The sequence below is a fragment of the Ceratotherium simum genome, chromosome 9 (genome assembly GCF_057802395.1).
Source record: "Ceratotherium simum simum isolate JZ-2026a chromosome 9, ASM5780239v1, whole genome shotgun sequence".
NCBI classification, from domain to species: domain Eukaryota; kingdom Metazoa; phylum Chordata; class Mammalia; order Perissodactyla; family Rhinocerotidae; genus Ceratotherium; species Ceratotherium simum.
The window spans coordinates 72,470,354-72,493,172 of NC_141908.1; the positions used below are offsets into that span (position 1 = coordinate 72,470,354).

At 37.4% G+C, this 22,819-nt stretch overlaps 1 protein-coding gene across 1 annotated transcript in view; it reads right to left on the bottom strand.

Annotated features, from left to right (window-relative positions):
* DNAH7 (dynein axonemal heavy chain 7) overlaps positions 1-22,819 on the bottom strand; it is a 223,261-nt gene that overhangs the window by 58,710 nt on the left and 141,732 nt on the right. The window contains exons 45-47 of the mRNA XM_014784701.2: positions 21,439-21,624; positions 15,782-15,945; positions 8,610-8,764 (exon numbers count right to left, since the gene is read on the bottom strand). Coding sequence (XP_014640187.2) covers positions 8,610-8,764; positions 15,782-15,945; positions 21,439-21,624 — 505 coding nt within the window. The remainder of the gene's footprint in view (positions 1-8,609; positions 8,765-15,781; positions 15,946-21,438; positions 21,625-22,819) is intronic.

Below are 22,819 nucleotides of genomic sequence, written 5' to 3' on the forward strand. Positions count from 1 at the left end.
ATTGTTAAAATTTGTATTTTGGGCTTGATGTTTTAGGTGCTGTTTGCTAATTATATTTTTTCTTCTGGAAACTGTATGTTAATATATTTGCCCATTTTCCTATTGTGGGGTATGTTATTTACAATTAGGTTCAGTCGTAAGTGATAAAAACCCCAAAACAGTAGTGACACGAACAAGAAGGAATGTCTATCTCACATAAAGAGGACTCTGAGGTAACCAGTCCAGGGCTGGAAGGACAGTGTGTCTAAACCGTCAGAGTGCCAAGTTTCCCCTTCTTGCTGCTTCACCGTTCTTGGCATATGGCTTTGACCTCTGGCCAAAACGGCCTTTCAAACAACATCACGTTCTAGCCATCAGAAAGAAAGAATAAACAGAAAAGGAAGAAACATCTTTTAAGAATATTTCCTGGGAATCACAAATGGCATCCAGTAACATCTTGAGAGGCAGACCACAGTCACATGACTATGTGCAACCACAATAGAAGTTAGAAAATTTATTTCTTTACTCTGACTGCAATCTGCCCAGGTAAATACATGGGGTGCTAACAGTAAGCAATGGATATATGGATATCAGGGAACAAACAGCACTAATTACCACAATGTGCTAATTTTTAAAACTTTATTTGTATTTTTTAACATTGTAGAAAATATCGCCCCCAGTTGTCTGCTTGTTTTTAAATTTGTTTATATTTATTTTTATAATTTAACTTTTTGTTGTAGAAATTTTCAAACCTTTTTCAAAAGTAAGAAGAATAGTATACTTTTGTAAATTCAGCCAATCTTGTTGCCTTTGTTCCTCATTTCACCCTGGATTATATACAAACGAATCCCAGACATCACAAAACCTCATCTGCAAATATTTGAGTAAGTATCTCTGAAAGGTAAAGACTCTTCTTTAGAAGTTGCCCCACCCTAAAAAATTATCAATAATTCACAAGTTCATCAAATATCAAAGCAGAGAATACATTTTCCTATTGTCTTAAAATATTTTGATTACAGTTTGATTGCCAAAATTGGGATACAAATAAATTCCATAAATTGTGATTGCTTGATATTCTCTTAAGTTTCTTTTATATAATATTTCTTGGCTTAAGTTATAAACTTTTACAGTCATATCTCTTAATCTTTTCCTTTTTTATTTTTTCCATTGTGTATTTTCTTAGAAAGTCCTTTCCCACCAAAGGCAACTTTGTTATTTCCCTATGTTTTCTTTTAGCATTTATGTCTTCTCTTTTTTTCTCTCATATTTGATTCTCTAATTCATCTGGAGCACACTTTGGTGTGAGGTGAGCCTCTGACGATATATTTTTCCACAAAATAAATGTTCCCAACACCATTTGCTGAATGGCCTATTGTTTTTCCATTGGGTTATAATGCTTACTTTCTAGTGCGTTAAAGGCTTACATATATTAGAATTTATTCCAGAACTTATTCCAGTTAATGCCAAACTCACTCTTCCGAATTTTTATTGCCTCTTTTACTTTCTTTCTTCTAAGTTAACTTAAGAATTATTTCTAAAACATTTATTTTTGAAAGAGTTGACATTTTTACATTTAGTTTCCTACAGTGAAAAAGCAATGTCTTAGTTTTCTTTTGTTTTTCTGTGAAGTTTTGTCATTTTTGCATTATGCATTGTTAAAGTCATTCCAAGTTTTTTGTTTCATTTTGTTTTGTTTTGCTTCCATTTACTGGTTGACTAGAATTACTACCCACTTATTTTGTTCTCAGTGGTTATTGATTTTTTAAAAAATATTCTGTTTGGAATATATCTACTCCATTGAATTATTCTAATAGCTTTTCAATGAATTCCCTTTGGTTTTCTACATGAAATATATTGTCTATGAATATGATAATATTCTTTCCTCTTTCCACATGTTATAGCACCTTCACTGTTTCCCATTTTATTGCACTGAAAAGAACTTTCCTAATAATGCTAAACAATAACAGTGATAATATCTATTTCTCATTTTTATTTTTACATGATCAGATTTTTTTAAATCTATCAATTTTCAAGAAGTTATGAACTGAAATTCTGTTTATTAAATATTATAACATTTAAATTTTGCTTAATAGCCTCAACTTTTATTAACAGCAATTTTTGCAAAAAATCTAATATTTAAATTATTTTTCACTGAAAAATAATATTATATTATACAATCCCCTACTCCTTCTAAATTGTTTCCTACTTTGAAATGAAATTGAGTGTCTATATTAATATGTATAAGTGTCTTTTTCAAAGCTAAATTATACATTATGAAACTTAAATATTGCAGACTTGATTCTTTTCCCCAAAAGTGAAAATTTATTTCATCACTAGTAGAATCAAGCCTTAAGCCTGTTAGGAAAGATTTCTATAGCATCCTGATTTCAAAGAAATACGTTCTCAACATTGAATATTTACTATTATTGTAAGCCTCAGTGGAAAATCAAAAGTATTCCAAACTTAAAAAAAGGCAAAAAGAACAAAAATCCATAGGTACATGAATTACCCAGAATGCTATCTTTAATTTAACTATTTTATTTTGATTCCTTTAACTTTTTTTTTTTTATCGATGTTTTAATGGTTTTTAACATTGTGAAATTTTGGGTTGTGCATTTTTGTTTGTCCATCACCATATACATGACTCCCTTCACCCCTTGTGCCCACCCCCTACCCCCATTGCCCCTGGTAACCACAGTACAGTTTTCTCTGTCCATGTGTTGGTTTATCTTCCACATATGAGTGACATCATACAGTGTTTGTCTTTCTCTTTCTGACTTATTTCACTCAACATAATACGTTCCAGGTCCATCCATGTTGTTGCAAATGGGACGATTTTGTCTTTTTTTATGGCTGAGTAGTATTCCATTGTATATATATATACCACATTTTCTTAATCCAATCGTCAGTCGAGGGACACTTAGGTTGCTTCCACTTCTTGGCTATGGTGAATAATGCTGCAATGAACACAGGGGTGCATAAACCTCTTTGGATTGTTGATTTCAGGTTCGTTGGATAGATTCCCAGTAGTGGGATGGCTGGGTCATAGGGCATCTCTATTTTTAAGTCTTTGAGGAATCTCCATACCGTTTTCCATAGAGGCTGCACCAGTTTGCATTCCCACCAGCTATGTATGAGGGTTCCTGTTTCTCTACATCCTCTCCAACACTTGTTGTTTTTTGTCTTGGTGATTATAGCCATTCTAACAGGCGTGAGGTGGTTTCTTAGTGTTGTTTTGATTTGCATTTCCCTGATGATTAGTGATGTTGAACATCTTTTCATGTGCCTATTGGCCATCTGTATATCTTCTTTGGAGAAGTGTCTGTTCATTTCCTCTGCCCATTTTTTGATCGGGTTGTTTGTTTTTTTGTTGTTCAATTGTGTGAGTTCTTTATATATTATGGAGATCAACCCCTTGTCAGATGTATGTTTTGCAAATATTCTCTCCCAGCTGGTAGGTTGTCTGTTCATCTTGATTCGGGTTTCGTTTGTCTTATAGAAGCTCTTTAATCTGACAAAGTCCCACTTGTTTATTTTTTCTTTAGTTTCCCTAGTCTGGGTAGGCATGTCACCCGAAAAGATTCCTTTATAACCATCGTCAAATAGTGTGTTGCCTATATTTTCTTCTATGAGTTTTATAGTTTCAGGTCTCACCTTCAGGTCTTTGATCTATTTTGAGTTAATTTTTGTGAATGGCGATAGCAGATGGTCCACTTTCATTCTTTTGCATGTGGCTGTCCAGTTTTCCCAACACCATTTATTGAAGAGACTTTCCTTTCTCCACTGTATGTCCTTAGCACCTTTGTCGAAAATTAATTTTTATTTATTTATTTATTTTTCCCCCAAAGCCCCAGTAGATAGTTGTATGTCATAGTTGCACATCCTTCTAGTTGCTGTATGTGGGAAGCAGCCTCAGCATGGCCGGAGAAGCGGTGCGTTGGTGCACGCCTGGGATCCGAACCCAGGCCGCCAGCAGTGGAGCACGCACACTTAACCGCTAAGCCACGGGGCCGGCCCTGACTCCTTTAACTTTTAATTAGATCAAAATATGTTTCATGTTAAAATACAGGAGCCAATTCATGAGGCAAGCTTCTCTTCATATTTCTATCATCAAAGTTAACAATATGCTAGATTATATAAAAACATCCTTCTGCATTCCCAAGTGCCAGCCCATCACAGTATCTGCAGAGCTTGTGGGAAAGCAAAACTGAGAATCCAAAAACATGGCTGCTGATATCTTTGAGTAGGCAGATCATCTCACTCAAAACAGTTTCCCTTAGCAACAGAAATATAAAGATAACCAAGCATTCTTTTCCTATTTCTTTTGCACTTAGGACATTAACTGATATCAGTTTTTTTTTTATTACAAATTACCTACCTTATCCTGAGTGAGACTTCAAATTAATAGGAAAAAAATCTTCTGCATATTATGTTCCACTATGGAGCATATTGTATTCAAAGTAGATTCAACAAACAATTACTGAGCACCTCCTGGTGACTCCCAAAGAGTTTGGAGGTGAGAAGCACACAGTTATGTAGACAATCATAAGGGCAATACTAGAAATTTGTAAATGCTTCAGTATTGGCACTTCACTGGACAGGTCAAGAGAGATGACTCAGAAAAAGAGGTGTTTGAGCTCTATCTTAAAGGGTAAAATGTAAAGGAATTCACCACATGGATGGAAAAGCACAGACGAAAGCTAAGAGATAAGACACAACGCCACGCTGTTATATGTACTGCCTGTTCCTGTGTGTCCCGCCCTCCCATCTTCTAACCCTCATCACACATGGAACCTCTCTCTCCCTCTTTACACCAACAAGCTCCCAGACAGCAGAGACCAAGTCTGTCTTGTTCATGCTGTGTTTTCAGTGGCACGTGGTGGTTGCAAAATAAATATTTGTTGGGTGAATGAATGAACTAACAAATGAGCAACTGTAAGGAACACTAAACCAGAAGTAGTTCCCATCCCTGATATGTTATGTGCAAGGGGGAGAGAAAGTAAAGTGCTAGGAGATAAGATAAAAGTAAGGAAGGCTCAGATAGGATAGATGTTGCTCTTAATGAAGATTTTTTTTTTCATAGTTGGTGGAAACCCACTAAAAGCTCTTCTATACAAGTTGATTTCTTTTTTAAAAATCTAAAATTTCATCTTTATTTTTTCGGCTTTATTGAGGTATGAACAAATTGATTTATCAGCAATATTTATATGATTAATATCCTATGCACACCTTATCCACTGGTGTGGATAATACAGATGTACCTTTATTTTCTAGAACGTTTGCTTTCAAACTTTTTTTTTTTTAAGCGACAGGACATTTTTTTCAAAGAGGATCTTATCTTTTTTTTTTTTAATTTTTTGTTTATTGCAGTAACATTGGTTTATAACATTGTATAAATTTCAGGTGTACATCATTATACTTCTATTTCTGCATAGATTACATCATGTTCACCACCCAAGTACTAATTACAACCCATCACCACACACATGTGCTGAATTATCCCTTTCGCCCTCCTCCCTCCCCTCTTCCCCTCTGGTAACCACCAATCCAATCTCTGCCTGTATGTGTTTGTTTATTGTTGTTATTATCTACTACTTAATGAAGGAAATCATACGGTATTTGACCTTCTCCCTCTGACTTATTTCACTTTGCATAATACCCTCAATGTCCATCCATATTGTCACAAATGGCTGGATTTCATCGTTTCTTATGGCTGAGTAGTATTCCATTGTGTATATATACCACAGCTTCTTTATCCATTCGTCCCTTGATGGGCACTTAGGTTGCTTCCAAGTCTTGGCTATTGTGAATAACGCTGCAATGAACACTGGGGTGCATGTATCTTTATGCATTGGTGTTTTCAAGTTCTTTGGATAAATACCCAGCAGTGGAATAGCTGGATCATATGGTAGTTCTATCCTTGATTTTTTGAGGAATCTCCATACTGTTTTCCATAGTGGCTGCACCCGTTTGCACTCCCACCAGCAGTGTATGAGAGTTCCCTTCTCTCCACATCCAAAGAGGATCTTATCTTAAAACTCAATATAAACAAAGGAAAGGGAGGCTTGCTCTGGTTGGAGCAGGGGCAGGTGGGTGAAGAAGGCAAAGACCTCTGCCTTCTTGTGCCTTCTCGACCCAGGCTGCCTGCAAGGGATTACAGATCAAAAGCCTCTGTCCTTGAATAGGCCAATAGCCAAAGATAACTTCTGGAGTGGAAGAGGCTTTAACTGCTTCTGTTTTAAAACTGTAACAGTAACCGATTCTTGTACTTGACAGTTAAATATAAAAATAGTTACAAGATCTGCCATCTGTTTCTCTATGGTAGATTTAAAACTTTCCACTTCTCTCTGATGATCCGTGTTAGAACGCATTGTAAATAATCATTATCCATTTTAAAAGTATTCATTCTGAAAAGTACGTTAAAGCCCCTGTGAATGACAGAGCACTGGACGAAGGCACAAGACTCGGGGACTAGTTGCAGCACTCCCCTTAACTAGGCACATGGTCCTGGTAACTAACATTCTCTAGCACCTCACTTACCCATTAATAAAATGAAGTGGTTGGAATTACTATTGGATTTCAAAATTTTATGGCTACAACTCCAAGTAAGAAATATATTTTAAATCTTGATCTTGTACACACATGTGCATATAGAACTTTAAAATTTCATGAAATAATGCTTATCTTTACTCCATGCTATGCAGTCTAATATTTTCCATTTTTTTCTATTGCATTTCATTTAAAAATGCTGGTCATGACCCACTAAGTTGGTTTTCTCTCCCACAGTTGTGACTCATAGTTTGAAAAACACTATACAGACTGCCTCTATGGCCCTTTCCTCTCTAAAATGATGCAATACTGACACCTATGCGACTGAGATCACAGAAATCTTCAGAATGTCAAGCACATGGCAGATGCTCAATTATCTGTAATTGTTTTTTACTGTGTCAAGGAACTTATTTGAATATTTAAGTCAAATTAAGTAATTTTAATTACTTAAGGTGTTAATTTCTTCAAGAAATCTTCTGATTCCTCTGAATTCTCATAGTTCATCATCTGTGCCTTTCTTAGTATACTAATATAATTAAATATAATACTAATACAATTAAAAGATAATACACGTAAACCACATAGTAAATCTCCAACCAAAAAACAACATACATTGAGCTTATCAAACACTGCTGTAAGCACCCAAGTACGGTAATTCACTTCTTCCTCACACTATATGGTCCAAATACAGATGGGAAGACTGAGTCTCAGAAAGGTCACTGACCCAAGCACTGAGTAACAGAGGCAGGCACTCTATTCCAGAGCCAGTGCAGCCACCCACAACAGCACAGTGGTGCTAATAAGGGTTAGTGAGGTGTGTCCACTTTCTGTGTTTATTACAGTTAGTTACATATATTGTCTGATCTCGTCTATCAAACAAGCAAGATGTTTGATAGTAGAGATCATGTTCCCCCTCCTTCTGTAACTCCTCCATCACCACACTATACTCTAAGAACACCAGTTAGCTGACTGAAATACCACTTGTGTGTGTCTGCGTCCATATACATAAACACAAGATTTCATACGTAGACTTAGATTTTTTTCATTTCATGCTTACTCTGAGAGAACCTAAAATTGTAACTAATATTTTAAAGGCTAACTCATTATTAACATGCAAAAACAAAATGTCTGTAGGACTACTTTGTATCTCTATTACGATTCTTCCACGCAGTCCTAGCTCTAATAGCCACTAGGATTTGCTACACTTGTCCTGGGGCTAAATATGTTGTACTTTCATAATGTTACATTTATTTGGTCAAGTAAGTAGTCAAAATTTGATAGGTAACATAGGTTTAAAATGTAACTAATAACCCCAATTTACTCAAATCATAAGTATTTTGTTTTGTTTTGATAAATGTGGCATGTGCATAGAGCTTTATTAAAAAATCCTTGTCATGTTTCTAATCTCTCCATTGTAAATGGCAGATCTTAGTCAGCCATGTAAAATGTGTACTCACTTCTCGGCCACTTTTGTAGGGTAAGTCAAGAGAAGAATAAATGGATAACTGGACTAATAACGTGTTAAAATACTTTTGGGTGGGCTGGCCCGGTGGCATAGTGGTTAAGTTCATGAGCTTCGCTTCGGTGGCCCAGGGTTTCCAGGTTTGGATCCCGGGCGTGGACCTACCCACCGCTTATCAAGCCATGCTGTGGCAGGCGTCCCACATATAAAGTAGAGGAAGATGGGCACGGATGTTAGCCCAGGGCTAAACTTCCTCAGTAAAAAAAAAAAGAAAAACATACTTTTGGCACATCAAGTGGCCCTTTTAATTGCAGAAGTGGAGTTATAATGAGAACTAAAGAATGGCAAAGAACAGACAAAAATTAAAACAGCTAAATTAAAGGAAGCATCACAAATGAATCTTGAGACAAAGAAAACGTCCTAACCTGCTGGAACTATAATCCCTAAAGTTCTCACTTGATTAATTATCAATAAATAATGAAAGACATTAACAAAGTCATGATTTAAGATGAGTCTGACACAAATATCTTTTTAAAAAACAAGCAACCTACATTGTTTTGGGTGAATCGTGCCCTCCCCATGCATTCGCATAATGTATGCTTGTTATTCAACTACATACCAGGGGTACCAAACTGGATGCAATTTTCCAGAGTCCTGGCATAGTCAGGATCACTTAATTTAATTAGATGGAGGCTATTGGCTTTTTCCATGTTCTTGACCCATTTATTAGCCTGACTTTGAGGATCTATCATCAGAGGCCACCTTCTTGCATTCCTGAAAGGGAGAAGAAAGAAGATGTTGGTCAAAGCTATGATTCATCTCTGTGCTACTGGATCACGCACATACCATTTTCTTACAGTTTATGCTTCATAGTAATATTTTACTTTTTAACTTATTATGAGAAACTATGTTCATGAAGCAGAGACATTTACATTGAGCAGGCTACTAGAATGGCAACTACAAAAACCACGTGGCAAACTTAACACAACCTCTTTTACTCCTTTTGGGAAATTACAATGCTCTAAATGTTAAATTACGTTTTTAAAAATATTTGCTGCTCTTGCTAACTGGGTCACAATGACAACATCAAGAGTATTGGAAATGCGGGTTCTTCACTGGGCGTGGCCATTGATCACGCATGTGACCTTGGGCAGGTCACTTCACTCCCTCAGCTTCCCTCTGCTGTCATCTGTGCAACAGAGAAAGAGAAAGGATTGAGACATCAGGTCTCTCTTTGAAATCTGGACCATTCAAGATATAACGGTCCAAAAAAAAGGTGAAAAGCATAATTTCATATCATCTAACCATCATAATAGCTGTGGACCCTTAAGTGTTCACACAATTGTTGACCCAGTACTTGTTTCAAACACTTGTATATTTAATGTCATATAGGTAGCTCACTATTTCTTTGCCTAGCGATTGTGAGCTTGTTACGGACAGAAATATATTCTCTGAAAGTCAGGGTTTTTGCACTATAGAAGAGCTCATACTTATTGCTTTACTCTTACTCATCCCCCTTTTACGATAAGAACGAGAACAGTGAACCATGAGGCACCCAGGTTATTTTCCAGCATGTTGTGAGGTCACAGAGTTAACCAGTGTCTGCCATCACCATATGGTATCCAACCATATAGCTTTCTACCTTGTGTGAAATGTAATCAGTGTTAAGATTTGTTCTTTTTCTTTCTCTTCGAAGCTTCAGGAAACACTAGCCATGATTCTGGCCAATTTCCTAAAGATACTGTCACACTTTTTAAAAGTGAACAGAGCAAATTCACGCAGAGCATCAGAAGAGCAGGAGGAGAAAATAAAAGGTTACTGGGGCTGGAACAGGATAATATATTCAATTCAATCTCATTATAACATGAATTTAGAATTTCATTGGATAATTTGTCCCCTCAAATGGAAGTAATCAAATTTTTTTAGCATATTACTTAGAGTTGGATACAAAACATGTAGTTTATATAGTAAAGAAGATAGTCTTGTCCTCCAATATCAGCATTATATAATGGATTTGTTGGCTTGGCTGCCATAACAAAGTACCACAGACTGTCTTAAACAACAGAAATCTATTTTCTCACAGCTCTGGAGGCTGGAAGCCCAAGATCAGGGCGCCAGCAGATTGAGTTTCTCCAGAGGCCTCTTGCCTTGGCTTGCAAACACAGCCCGCTTGCCGTGTCCTCACCTGATCTTTGCTGTCTGCACATCCGCAGTGTCTCTTGCTCTTCTTATAAGGACACCAGTTCTAATGGTTTAGGCTCTACTCTATGACCTCATTTAACTTTAATTACCTCCTTAAAGGCCCTATCTCCACAGGCAGTCACATTGGGGTTATGTCTTCAACATACGAATTGGGGGGAACAACTCAGTTCATTCTATTTAGGAAGAAATGAGACCAAAAGACTACTGTAATCTTAGATGCAATCAACTAATAAAAAAGAGAATCATATCCACAAGAAACTAAAGAGAGTGAGAAGGGAAACTAGAATGGAATAAAACTTATAAATATGTAAGTTTCATTCTGTCACATTTTAGAAATATTTTTAAGTGTGGAGGATTATGTGTCAGTGTTAGACGGCATTTATGCTTCCCTAAAGAAATTGAATGACTCACTCTCCCTTCTGTTGCTTCCACATTTTTTAGCCACAATACCCATGTTCATGATGGTTTTTTGTCCAAAATGCACTTCTTCCCCATTCTTTCATATTCAAGTCCTGCTCATGTTTCAAGGTTGCTTGAACACTATGAACTCCATAAAGTCTGTCTTGATCTCCTTTCTCTCTGAACTTCTTTAGCAATTCATCCACATTACACTTATGGTGCTTTCATATAATGATAATATTCTATTATGATAATATTCTATTATTAATTCTATATTTTTGGTGTGTGTGTGAGGAAGATCAGCCCTGAGCTAACATCCATGGCAATACTCCTCTTTTTTCTTTGCTGAGGAAGACTGGCCCTGAGCTAACATCCGTGCCCATCTTTCTCCACTTTATGTGGGACGCCGCCACAGCATGGCCTGACAAGCAGTGCATGGGTGTGCACCCGGGATCCGAACCCGGGTGGCCAGCAGCGGAGCGCACGCACTTAACTGCTACGCCACAGGGCCGGCCCCTAGTTCTGTAATTTCTTAACTGCATCACCCAACTAAATTGTGTACTCTTTGAGGGAAGAGTCCATGCTGATTCTTTATCCTTTTTTCCTAGATCAAATAAAGTTTGCATACGATAATCTATTGAAATAAAAATAGCAAAAAACATCTGACAAACACCATGCAAGCTAACTCATTCTAAAAATTGACATTTTCTAAGAGCTCATCCTGCATGGAGAATACTGGTCCAAAGAACACTGTCTCAAAATCAGGGGAAAGGACTTCTGGTGCTGAACAAGCTGGGCTAAACCCATTATAGCCTATCTCTTCCACTGATTACGATGAAAAATTCTGGATAAAATAACAAAGAGCAACTACTTGCAGATTCTAAAAAGTAAATAACAACAAGTGAATGGGAGGAAAGTTAAAACTTGAGGAATGACCAATCAGGGGGTGGTGAGTTCCTTGTGTGTTTTGGGGGTTTTTTTCTTCTTATCTTCTGGCGTTGATCTGAGAATAGGCCTAGAGGGGAACTGTGCAGGAGGCACAAGCAACAGAAACTCTCACTAGAGGACTGAGAAATGATCACTTGTGAGCCAGAGAGTGTGGGGGGAAATGCACGTTTCGTTTTTCTCTCTCTTTTTTCTCTTCTGTCCAGGCCCCCAGGTCAACTCCAGCCACAGAACTGTAATCCCATGGCAGAAGCAGTGGTGGCGAGTCACCTAAAACACTGAGAGAAAACCCATCTCCCTGGACAGCAGACTGGAAAAGGGGCCTCTGCTGTGTGTCGAGTGTAAGGGTGTCTTAGTCTCTCAGGCTGCTGTAACAAATGACCATGGACTGGGTGGCTTACATAACAAACATTTGTTTCTCACAGTTCTGGAGGCTGGAAGGATAACGTTTCCAAACAAATTGTGCTGGAACAAATAGCTATTCATATTCTCTGTCTCTCTCTCCATACATTTTTTTTATATGTGTATAAATATATATATATCTACACACACAAAATATATAAATAGATATATATTTACACACATACACAGATACTGTTCCATACCCAGTTAAGAACTGTATCAAATTTTTTTTCCCCATATAACACCCTCAATATAACATCTTTTGATTCAAAAACAGGAAAATGTTATGACTTTAGTTTACAGTATTTTCTTTTAAAGATTAGGGTTTCCAGGCTGGCCCAGTGGGGTAGTGGTTAAGTTCCTGTGCTCCGCTTTGGCAGCCTGAGGTTCACAGTTTCGGATCCCTGGCGCAGACCTACACACCATTCATCAAGACATGCTGTGGTGGCATCCCACATACAAAATAGAGGAAGACTGGCACAGATGTTAGCTCAGGGCTAATCTTCCTCACCAAAAAAAAAAAAAAAAGATTAGGGCTTCCATAGAATATCATATCAGATGAATAAAATTTCAAAGGAGATATTCTTCAGGGTAGGTAGAAAAGAATGTACTGGTTTTTAAAAATACATATAACAACAATTATTGTGGAGAGCTATATGCAACACACATTGGTTTAAATAGCTTCACTCTTTGGATGAATATAAATCCTGAATTTGAAATAAACAAGTGCTGTGTTTATTGTTTACTTCCTCTTCACCATTATTTTGCATTATTTTTTGACAAGACAACGTTTTTCTCCACGCAATCTTCTCTCTTACTTCCTCCACCAAACAGTCTTGAAGCCAGAAATGCTTTAAAACCGGTGGTTCCCAAATGGAAATTGAATTTTTATAACACTCAGCATTCCAAGTTTTAATAGTGTTTGTTCTTTTGTTAGTTCTTTGTTCCTTTTGTTAGTTCTTTTGTTTGTCTAGAGAGGATTGTTATTTGGTGCTCTCTTGAGTTTGTGAAAAATACAGACTTCCAACAGTGATAATACATGTTCACAGTAGTATGCATGGAAGGACACAGAATTTAAATATATAACAGTGGTGCATGTCAAAGAGTTTTGCTGTTTTCCTCTTTACACACATAAAAGTAGATAAAACCAGAGAAGGAAAGGTAGATGTTCCTGTCAGTTACTATTGCTGCTGAAATAAACCTAATTTATCTGACTCCTATAGAAATGAAAACTTAAAGACATTTTTAAAAAGCAGAGTTATATTAGATACAGGTCTGATCTACTTACCAAGTTGTTAAACAGTCCTAATACTTTCCCCGTGAAATGTTCAGATACAATCCAATTACATTTAATGTTATCACTAGCCCTTGAAATTCTGATTAGCCAAGGACTTTCAGCTGTCAATAGCTCCAAAAGTTAATTATATTCTAAGTTGTCCAAATTGTATAGATTCTTCCAGTTTCCCTAAATAATCGACTCCTCACTTAGCCAAGATAGTACGTGAAAGGCACTTAGTACAGTATTAGGTCCTCAGTAACTGCTCCATATGAGGTATTATCATTATTAAGCAAGTATCTCTAGGGAATGGAAGAATGCACGATGCCAGGAAATAAGATTCTCATCTGATACTTCAAAAGGATCACCTTAAACCTATTTACTGAAACCTCTCAATAAAAGATGACCAAAATACATTGACAAAATAAGCCAAGAATGAAAAATGTTAATATTTTCTTCTTAGTAGAGTCGCTACCATAACTTCTTGTTAATATTCGAACATTTTTACAAACAAAGAGCAAAAATATATGGGTTATGGCTCATTAACACCGTTTTCTACCTCTCTCTCTCCTACAATGTGAGTTTGTTGTCTTGAAAAATAATCACTGAAAGGTTTAGAATCTTAAAAGGAGAAATATTCATCAATAGTTCTGTTGTTATTGAAATATGACTGGACCCAAAAGAAAGCATACATTTATTTGCTAGAAAATAAGACGCCATTTAGCGTCCAGTGGATATAATGGATATAGATGTCCTGCTAGGTGGAACAAACGTGTGTAAATTGCAAATCAAAACAATAAAGACATTACCACTATGTGGGGCATGACCAACGATACTCACAAGTGCTTGGGAAGAGCCAAGTGTTTTTTCTGAGAAGGAAACAACAGGAACAACAATAACGAAAACACCAAAACTCTGACTATTCTTTAGGCTGAAGTTAATTGGTCCAGCTGGGCCAAAGTCAATGTAAAAGATGGACTTCTAACCTTGCAGAAACCTCCCCTATGTGTCAATATCCGATGCGTGCTCTAACACTGAACCCCAGCACAAACTGTGCCCCCTCCTTGTTAACTAATTCAACAACAAACCGGCTGCCATCCTGGGCTTGTTAAAAGGCACTTAAAAATCTGTTTTAGCTGCAAACTAATGCAGATATTTATCATTTACCTAGATTCTGCAGTTTCTCTTCTGGATTAATTCAGATTATCACAGCAGAGTATCCAGTACTCAATTTTAGTCCCCCAAAGAAAAGCTTTGTAATCTTTTCTCTAAATCAACAAAATAATTAAATTTAAGTTTAGTTCCTGAAAAAGTTTGTCTCTCTAAGTATGATTTACTTAGTTAAAAAATGAGAACTATATGACACAGCTTTTCTTTTCTGCTTTAGTTACCAGAAAGCTTTGACCTTAATTCAGGGCTCAGCTGAAAGGATTAGCTTGTCTCAAGTACCTAGTAGTAACTAGTAGTAACTATTACTTTAACTTCCCCTAGGTGGTCTCATCAGAGTTTATTTTGTTTTACATTATATTCAAATTGCACATACCTCAAATCCCTATAGAATAATTCAGCAAATAAATGCTAAAGAAATCTATCTGTTAGGATCATTTGTCAAGCAGTAAAGAAATGTGTTCACCAGAGTTTTAATTTATGGAATAATTTTCATAAATAGTACACACAAAAAATTTAAGAATAACTAGTCTTCACATGTAGTGGTTAATTCTATTTCAACAATTCACATGCCTCAACCATTTTACTTTAAATTAAGTACTATCATATCGGTTACTATTTCAGTAGTAAACTAAAAACTAATCAAAATAGTCATGTAATTCAGAACTGAACATTTCCTACTGATGGTTTACCTACGCTATTCCCAACACGCTAAAACCTCCAGGAAGACTAGCCCATAGATAAAAGGTCCGTGGTAATGTGAACTTGGAAATAACACAATTGATGATAGTCCTCACACTGGGGCAGGCTGAAGTCCTTGGCTTCTGGGAGGTAAGACCTGGAGGAAAGGTAAGACCTGAAGGAGCCTCCAGTATTCTCCCAGCCCAGTCTTCACGGGACTTATCTACTAACCAGGAGATTCCAGAAAAAGCAGCACTGGCCACTGTCTTGAAAGCCCCAATCAGCCCAGGACCCAGAAGTGTATCCATATCATTTAAGCTGGTCCTACACCCAGCAGGGACTAATAGAGTTTAGAACACTCAAACCCATCACCACCAACAACCCACTGCTGCACCTTTCATTAACCTGCAACCCCAAAGCCCTGTATTTTATGGGAATAAAAAGTTTGGACTTACTTATGGTAGGGTATTGCTCTATTTGCTAAAAATTGATTAAAAATTAAGCAAATGTCATCTGGGTTTAGTTTGTTTACTACCGTCTCCAATACTTACTATTCCAATATTAGTATGAAAGGAAAGTGATTATTCACATTTAATCTAGCTAAGAAAGTAAAATTTTGTCTTCAATACTATAAACGTTTATTAGCTATAATTGCTAAAAAGGTGCACAGATACATAAATCTACTGATTAATAATTTGTGAGAAAAATATTTTCCTTACATTATGATGATCCCATTATCAATGGAAAATGAGTCAGAAGGTAACCCAGCAATATTCCAGGCTCGAATTGTCACCGCTTCTCCCAGGATACCCATAAGGGAATAATCATCGGAGCAGGGGATATCTCTTCCTTTGCATAAATTTGTCCACTCCTTGGTTTGGTTCTTTAAGACACACATAGAAAGATATAAAAACGAGGCTGGAGATTACCAAATGAATACTTTGTATACTCTTTGATTACACTTTATTCATTGAGTCAACAAACCATTATTGAAACTCTACCTCAAAAGTGATTTGTGGTTATCAGATTTTTTCAAATAAAATGATAATTTAGAAGGTCCATTATGTATTCAACTGAAAATTAATTATATCCAATGTTAAGATAAAGTTTAGATAGATCACTTAATAGTAAAGTCAGACTTTTGTATCTGGAAAAAATAATTGCCAATTATTTTTCTAAAGCTTCACTTGACAAAGAAGTTGGAGACCACCATGTTTTTCTACATATTTTCTTTAAATTACAAGTATCCAGCAAACCTTAATACAATATTATGTTATAAAAGTAAATCCAATTTGAATTGGGAGGGACACAGAAAACATTTGTTTCTGGCTCGCACATGCCCTGGGGGAGGTACCATGGCAGGGCTATTAGGCACCAAGGATCAGGGCATATATTGGAGTTTGGGATACCCCACCTGGGGCAAAGTTTGCTAGGATGCTTCAAGCCCAGGTTCACACTCAGAAAGTCAGAAGTCAAGGTCCAATTTGAGGTTACAGATCAAATAATTCAGAAATAGTGAAAGACAAGACCAGAGAGAAAATAGATTAGGAAGAGACATGGGGAAGGTGGATATACATGGTGTTGGTACCAGCCTGTGGGCAGATCAGGATGCTGTGTGTGCGAAGTGGTGCTGGTGGAGAGGGCATGGTGGGTGCTGCCATCTCCCTCAGATTCCTATTGAGTAGATTCGACCAACATTCCCTTAGGTCTGCACACAAAGGCCATGACAGTTTGGGGAGAGTTGATGACTTTCATAACTTGATTAACCAGTTATTTTGTAGAATGCCCCACAATTGGGTCTGTATGACGTTCCCTCATGGTTCAATTCAGGTTTTGCAACTGTGGCAGGAATATCATAGAAATGATGTTGTGTTCTCACTGCATTCCATCAATGGTACATGATTTCAAATTGTTCATTTATTGATGATGGTTTATATCACTTGATTGAGGTGTCTCCCAGGCTGCTGTCTCATAATTATATGATCTTAGGTGTGAATAAAGCTTCTTTGGATGGTGGGACACAACACAAAGACATTCAGACAGATGAAAGGCAGAACTCTTTGTTACTCACAGCTCCAAACAAGAGAAAGCTGCCACGCAGGAGGTTGCGCCTGGATACGGGGTAACAACAAGGCAGATGTGTGTGGCAGGCAGTTTATAAACGGTAAGCACAGTGGGGTGGGGTGAGCTAGGCTTCGTGGGCTTCCTGGGGACTGGGTATTTTGAATAATTCCACAGGCACAAGGAAGAAGGGGCCTTCCCTTCTGGGTGTTAGGTACCTGGCGGCCTCTGGAAGTTGGGTACATGCCTACTGTTCCCCAGGAGTATTAGAGCCTGACAAGGGAAACGGTTGGGGTGAGGCTTAGCAAACTGCCCATGAAAGGGAATTCAGAGTTTTTAATCATGATTCAAAACTGAGTGAAGACAGCACTTGTGAAATATTGTATTACAGCTTCTCCACTGCTAACTTGCTCTTTTCCTCTTTCCTTTCGTAACTAATCAGCATTTGGGGGGAAGATACTTTGTAACTATGTAAATATTCTGGGTCAGGCACTCATTTTTGAAATTTATTAATTTATGTCTGTATAGATTTATCTTTTCCTACTTTTTGTCTCTCTTGTTTATTGAGGTATAATTGACATATAACACTATATTAGTTTCAGGTATACAACATAATGATTCGATATTTGTAAATATTGTGAAATGATCACCACAATAAATCTAGTTAACATCCGTCACCATATATAGTTACAGAATTTTTTTCCTATGATGAGAAATTTTAAGATCTATTCTCTTAGTAACTTTCAAATATACAATACAGTATTATTAACTATAGTCACCATGCTGTACATTACATCTCATGACTTATTTATTTTATAATTGGAAGTTTGTACCTTTTGACCCCCTTCACCCATTTTGCCCACATCTTTTCCTATTTTATTCAATGAGTTACAATAGTTACCATCATTATTTATTGCTGATTTGGCCAGTGAGAGTACTTTTAAGCTAAATTCTATGTCTTTTTGACATGTCCCTATCATTCTTTGGGCACTTCCTTACTCTTGCTCAAAAAAGATATTTCAGGCTTACCTTATAGCGAAGTCCAGGCTAACCAAGGATAATCTTCCTATTTTAAGTTCAGCTGATTAGCAACCTTAATTGCATCTGCCAAGTCCCTTTGCCATGTAATGTAACATATTCACAGGTATAACACTAGAGGGCAAACACTGGGGGTAAGATCTCGCCTCACATGAGTACTTAATAACTGTCATCGGGCTTTTCTGTTTGGTTTGGTTTGGTTGTTGATGTCAGGAACAGGTGGCGTGGCTCTATAGGGAGGAGGGGCAGAGAGCATTTCCACTTTGGATTCTGCCTCCTAGTACACAGTCCCTACTGGCATGTTTTGATTTCTTTGTTGTCATGCTATAGTTGGCCTGCAGACTTTTAGGGAGGTCTGCAGGTTTTCTCAGATATAGCTTGCTGCTGGAGTAGGCATGACAGCCAATAACATGAGGAAGAAGAGAAAATGAAAGCAATAGTTGCTATGGAATGCTGTTTATAGTTGACAGTATGTTATCACAGATAAACTCTGGATTAAAAATTAAAGTGGCTCTGTAAGGGTGTAGCAGCAGAGAATAACTGAAATAAAAATGAGGGACTCTGAAGAAGCATCTCAAAATATAAGCCAAAATAAACTAACTAAAAAATCCATCATCACAAAAACAGTTTTGCCTTTGATTATTGGCAGGGAAAGGTCATTAGAAAATTTAGATTATTCAACTCCAGGGCTTGTATGTCCTCACAGCACTGTAGGAGTCTGTTTTGGAGACTGGCACGGGCATTGCAGTTGAATTACTGCGGGCCCAGGTATCCTAGGAGAATTGGACTTTTCTATTTTTCATTTATGATGAGTACCAGAAACTTTACAAGGGGGTTGATGAGTAATTAACAACTGCACAGAATGAAGCTTGGAGGGAGGTGGTCCAGCTATTTATCGAGGGGTCTTGGTATCCTGGGACTTTGATGTTAGAAAAGAACCAAGATTTTGTCTTAGTTGGGTTTCCTAGAAGCATACTCTGAGAGGAAGATTTATGTGATTTATTAAGGAATGGATGCCAGGGGAAGCACAAGAAGGATGGAGAAGAAGCCAATAAAAGGTGAGGGATCTGCCAAAGTTCCGCAGCAGTGGCTTCAGCTTGATCCTACAGAAACTGTAAGTTATTCCTTGGAGTGGTCCCAACCAGAAGGAAGGAGACGGACTCTCATGCCCCCATCTCTGTCAGTCATTCAGTAGGCCTGAGCCAGAGGGAAGTAAATTCCCAGGCAATTCTAGCTCTCCAAGCATTGGGCAAAGTGGGTTCTAAGAACCCAAGGGAAGACTGCCAAAAAAAGAGACAGGTGCTGGTTGTTGGCCACGAAAACACAGGAAGCCAGGAAGGGATCCGGGCAGAGCACTGAAGTTGCCACTATAACCCTTATGCTTAGAACTGAATGGGAAACTTTTGATGGGCTGTGAACTGCCAGCTGCCCTGACCAGAGAGAAACAGATAAAAGAGAGAAGGTGATGGAGTAGGACTCAGAGAATGAATTCACAGGAAGGAACAGTGACATTCGAGACTTGTTAAGAAAAGTATAGCCTAGGTTGCCATAGTGAAGAAAGGGGGGATAAAACTGCCTTCAAGCCTCCATGGAGATAAGCTGGGATGGGATAACATGGCTACTTGAATCAGGGGTGGGGACAGTGGATGTAAGTTCACAGAAAGAGCTATGAGCTTTGGTTGTATCTTGTGTCTACCTTGAAGTGTCGCTTTGCTTCTGTCATTAAATTCCAAGGTCTTGGTTCTGGACCTCAACGCTCCCTTGAAGCATTTGTGTGGTGGTCTGACTGGCAGCCCCCACTCTGGTAGAAGCGAGTGACTGCTGTGTCAGCAAATGCAGCGCCTTGAAATGAGAGGGGGTCGGGTTGGGAGGAATGGTACTGGCTGGTATACTTTCAGCATGGCACTGGAACACTAAACAGGAGCCAGTGCGGACACCCAGGGGTATACTGGGAGCCAACAGAGAAGGGTAAGGGTGGCTGCGACTACTTCTTCCATTGTTCCAAGTTGATGTAGGAGAGAAGAAAGAGCGCTAAATTAGGATTTGGGTGACTACAAGTGTCATTCCTGCTGTCATTAACCATCTGTGTGGCTCTGAGCAACTCTCTTAATCTTTAAAAGTCTCAGTCTCTGAAATTGTCGAGCAAACAAGTCCATTACTAGCTAAATAGTGTCATGTTAAATGTTAATTATTTGAACTACAAGATGTTAGTGCCATAACTGTAGACAGTCATTCAAAGATACAAGTGAAAAGGCAAAGCTAAGAGGAATATGAAGGTCGTGCACCAGGATGGGGGCTACCAAACCCAAAAGACTAAAGACAGAAGTGCCATTTATGTGAGGATTTTAAACCCCGTCTGGTTAAAAACAATCAAACAAATCAAAACAGTGGCCATGAAGAATCAAGTCCACTTAAGAGAAAGCCCCAACGTTAAGTGAAGTTCAACTGAGACCACGTGCAAGCAAATGCTTTGTCAGATGACAAAGGTGAGTTATTCACTCCTTCTCTCTTTGCTTGACACGAGAAGGTATTGCCAAATGTTTGAAATTTCTCTCTCCTCTGTACCTTCCTTTTTTTTTTTTTTTTTTCAGTTCTTTTAATTTTTCTAAAGTTCTCCTCCTGCTTTGACAGGGCCATGTCCTGGGTTAGATTCCAGTTTAATTTTCCTAAGGAGAGCTGAAGACTATGCTGGGTCCCGCTCAGGAAGGGACGGAAGAGTGGAAGAAAAATGCAGGGAGGAGAAATAGGGTTAGGAGTTGGATCAGGGAGAAGCAGACAAGCAGAATCCATCAAAGGGGTGGGAACTCACAGCAGGGAAGTCGGCGTTGGTTTTCTAAGGAAAGAGCTGCTTCTCAGTTGGGTTTCAGGCAGCCTCACCTTTTCCTCCCGTAAAGCTTCCGTCTCTGAAGTGATTTGGAAATGATTTATTATTGAGACTCGTAGGGAGTAGCTGATTAAACCCACACACATACCAAAAAAAATCCTGATACCTTTATACTTGTTTAGGAACTGAATTTTATTATCAGGGACTACCATCTCACTACATTTTAAAGTAGATCTTTTTGTTTCTAAAACAACTTGATTTTACAAGAGTATCTGATACAGCATCTTTTGGCTACCAACCTAATTGATAGAAAAACTAAAATACACAACTGGAAATCACTTAAAAACGTTTTGCTCTTCATATTTACCAAAAAACAAACAAAGATCCCTAAGATTAACTCTGGCTGTAATGAGGGTCTGGAAGAGATCTTAGAAATCAACTAGTTGTCCTTACTTGTCGATAGCTGGACGTAAAGGCTCCCAGGTAAGCGACCACTCCCGAGGAGATGAGGATGTCACCTGTCAAGTTGATATACAACTCCCCCAGCTCCAGCGCTGTCTGGCTCCATCGCGTTTTCTCACCCCCAAGGCCTCCAATCAACTGCTCAGCTCGTTCTAGCTTTTTGCTGCACAAGTCAACCTCAAAAATAAAAGTAAGCTTTTATCACCATCCACAAGCAGAATAAGTTAAAAATTCTGCAAGGTTTTACCCTCAGAGATAAATTATTTTTCTAATTACAAACTTATGCCTGTAATTTTTTTTAAATCTCTAAAAGAAAAATGTGAGATATCTTACTTTAAATACTGGAGAGTCCATGACTTTTTAGAATTTTCTTTTTCATAATAAAGTATGTACTTTAACACAATTTATGAAATTCATAATGGATATTTATCATATAACGCAAAGAATAGCTCTATTTAAGAAAATAACCTACAGTATGAGACACTGAAAGTTAATTAAGTAATAAAGGGCATTCTCTTACAAATATAGATGTTTTCCCTCTATTTTAATAATCAAAATGCATTTTATTTTAAATATTCTATGAACGTTTTCCCCTCATTTAAGTTCTAGTTGATTTAATGATAATTTTAAAGGTTAAATGTTTAAAAGTTTTAATAATTGATGCTTACTTACAAAGTACAATTTTCAAGTTGTTAGACTGTGTCAACTGACTCAGATGCTTGCAATTAACCTTAAATTAGGACATCAATCAATAGCTGAGAGCCTACATTGTGCATAAGACTGTCAACCAAATCTGATTATATGTAATTAAGCAACGTGATTAAAAAAAAAAAGGCTAATTATGAAGGTGGCAAACCTGGGGAAAAGCCATTTCAACCTATGCACTCGCAATATTCCAGTAGAATACCTGAATTATTTTTATTTAATTTTGAGTGACTTAGCATCATTATTCTTGGAAGAAACAAAATTAAGTAAAGGTTAGCTTAAGGTTCAGAATGAAATAATTTACATGAAAAGAGGAAGTAAGTAATTGATAAAAGCAGAGACATTTAGATTATTTTGGAATAAGAGTTTGGCTTATACTTTTTCCTAATGCTATTAATATTTATATTAAATGCTTTTAGATTGAAAGATATAAAAAACTATATCGGTTTATCTAAAGATAGGTCTAAAAAAGCAAAAGGTATGTAACTGGTAACATTTTTGATACTTCCTAAATTTAAACCTTTTTTCTTTTAATTTTCCCTCTTTTAATATCTTCTGTCTTCCTAGTTGCTTTCTTCATCCATTTTTCTTTCAACAATGTTTATGATAAGCTGAATCAGGTCTTGGACTATGATAAAGTTGCCATCAGAAACTACTAAGTAAAAAT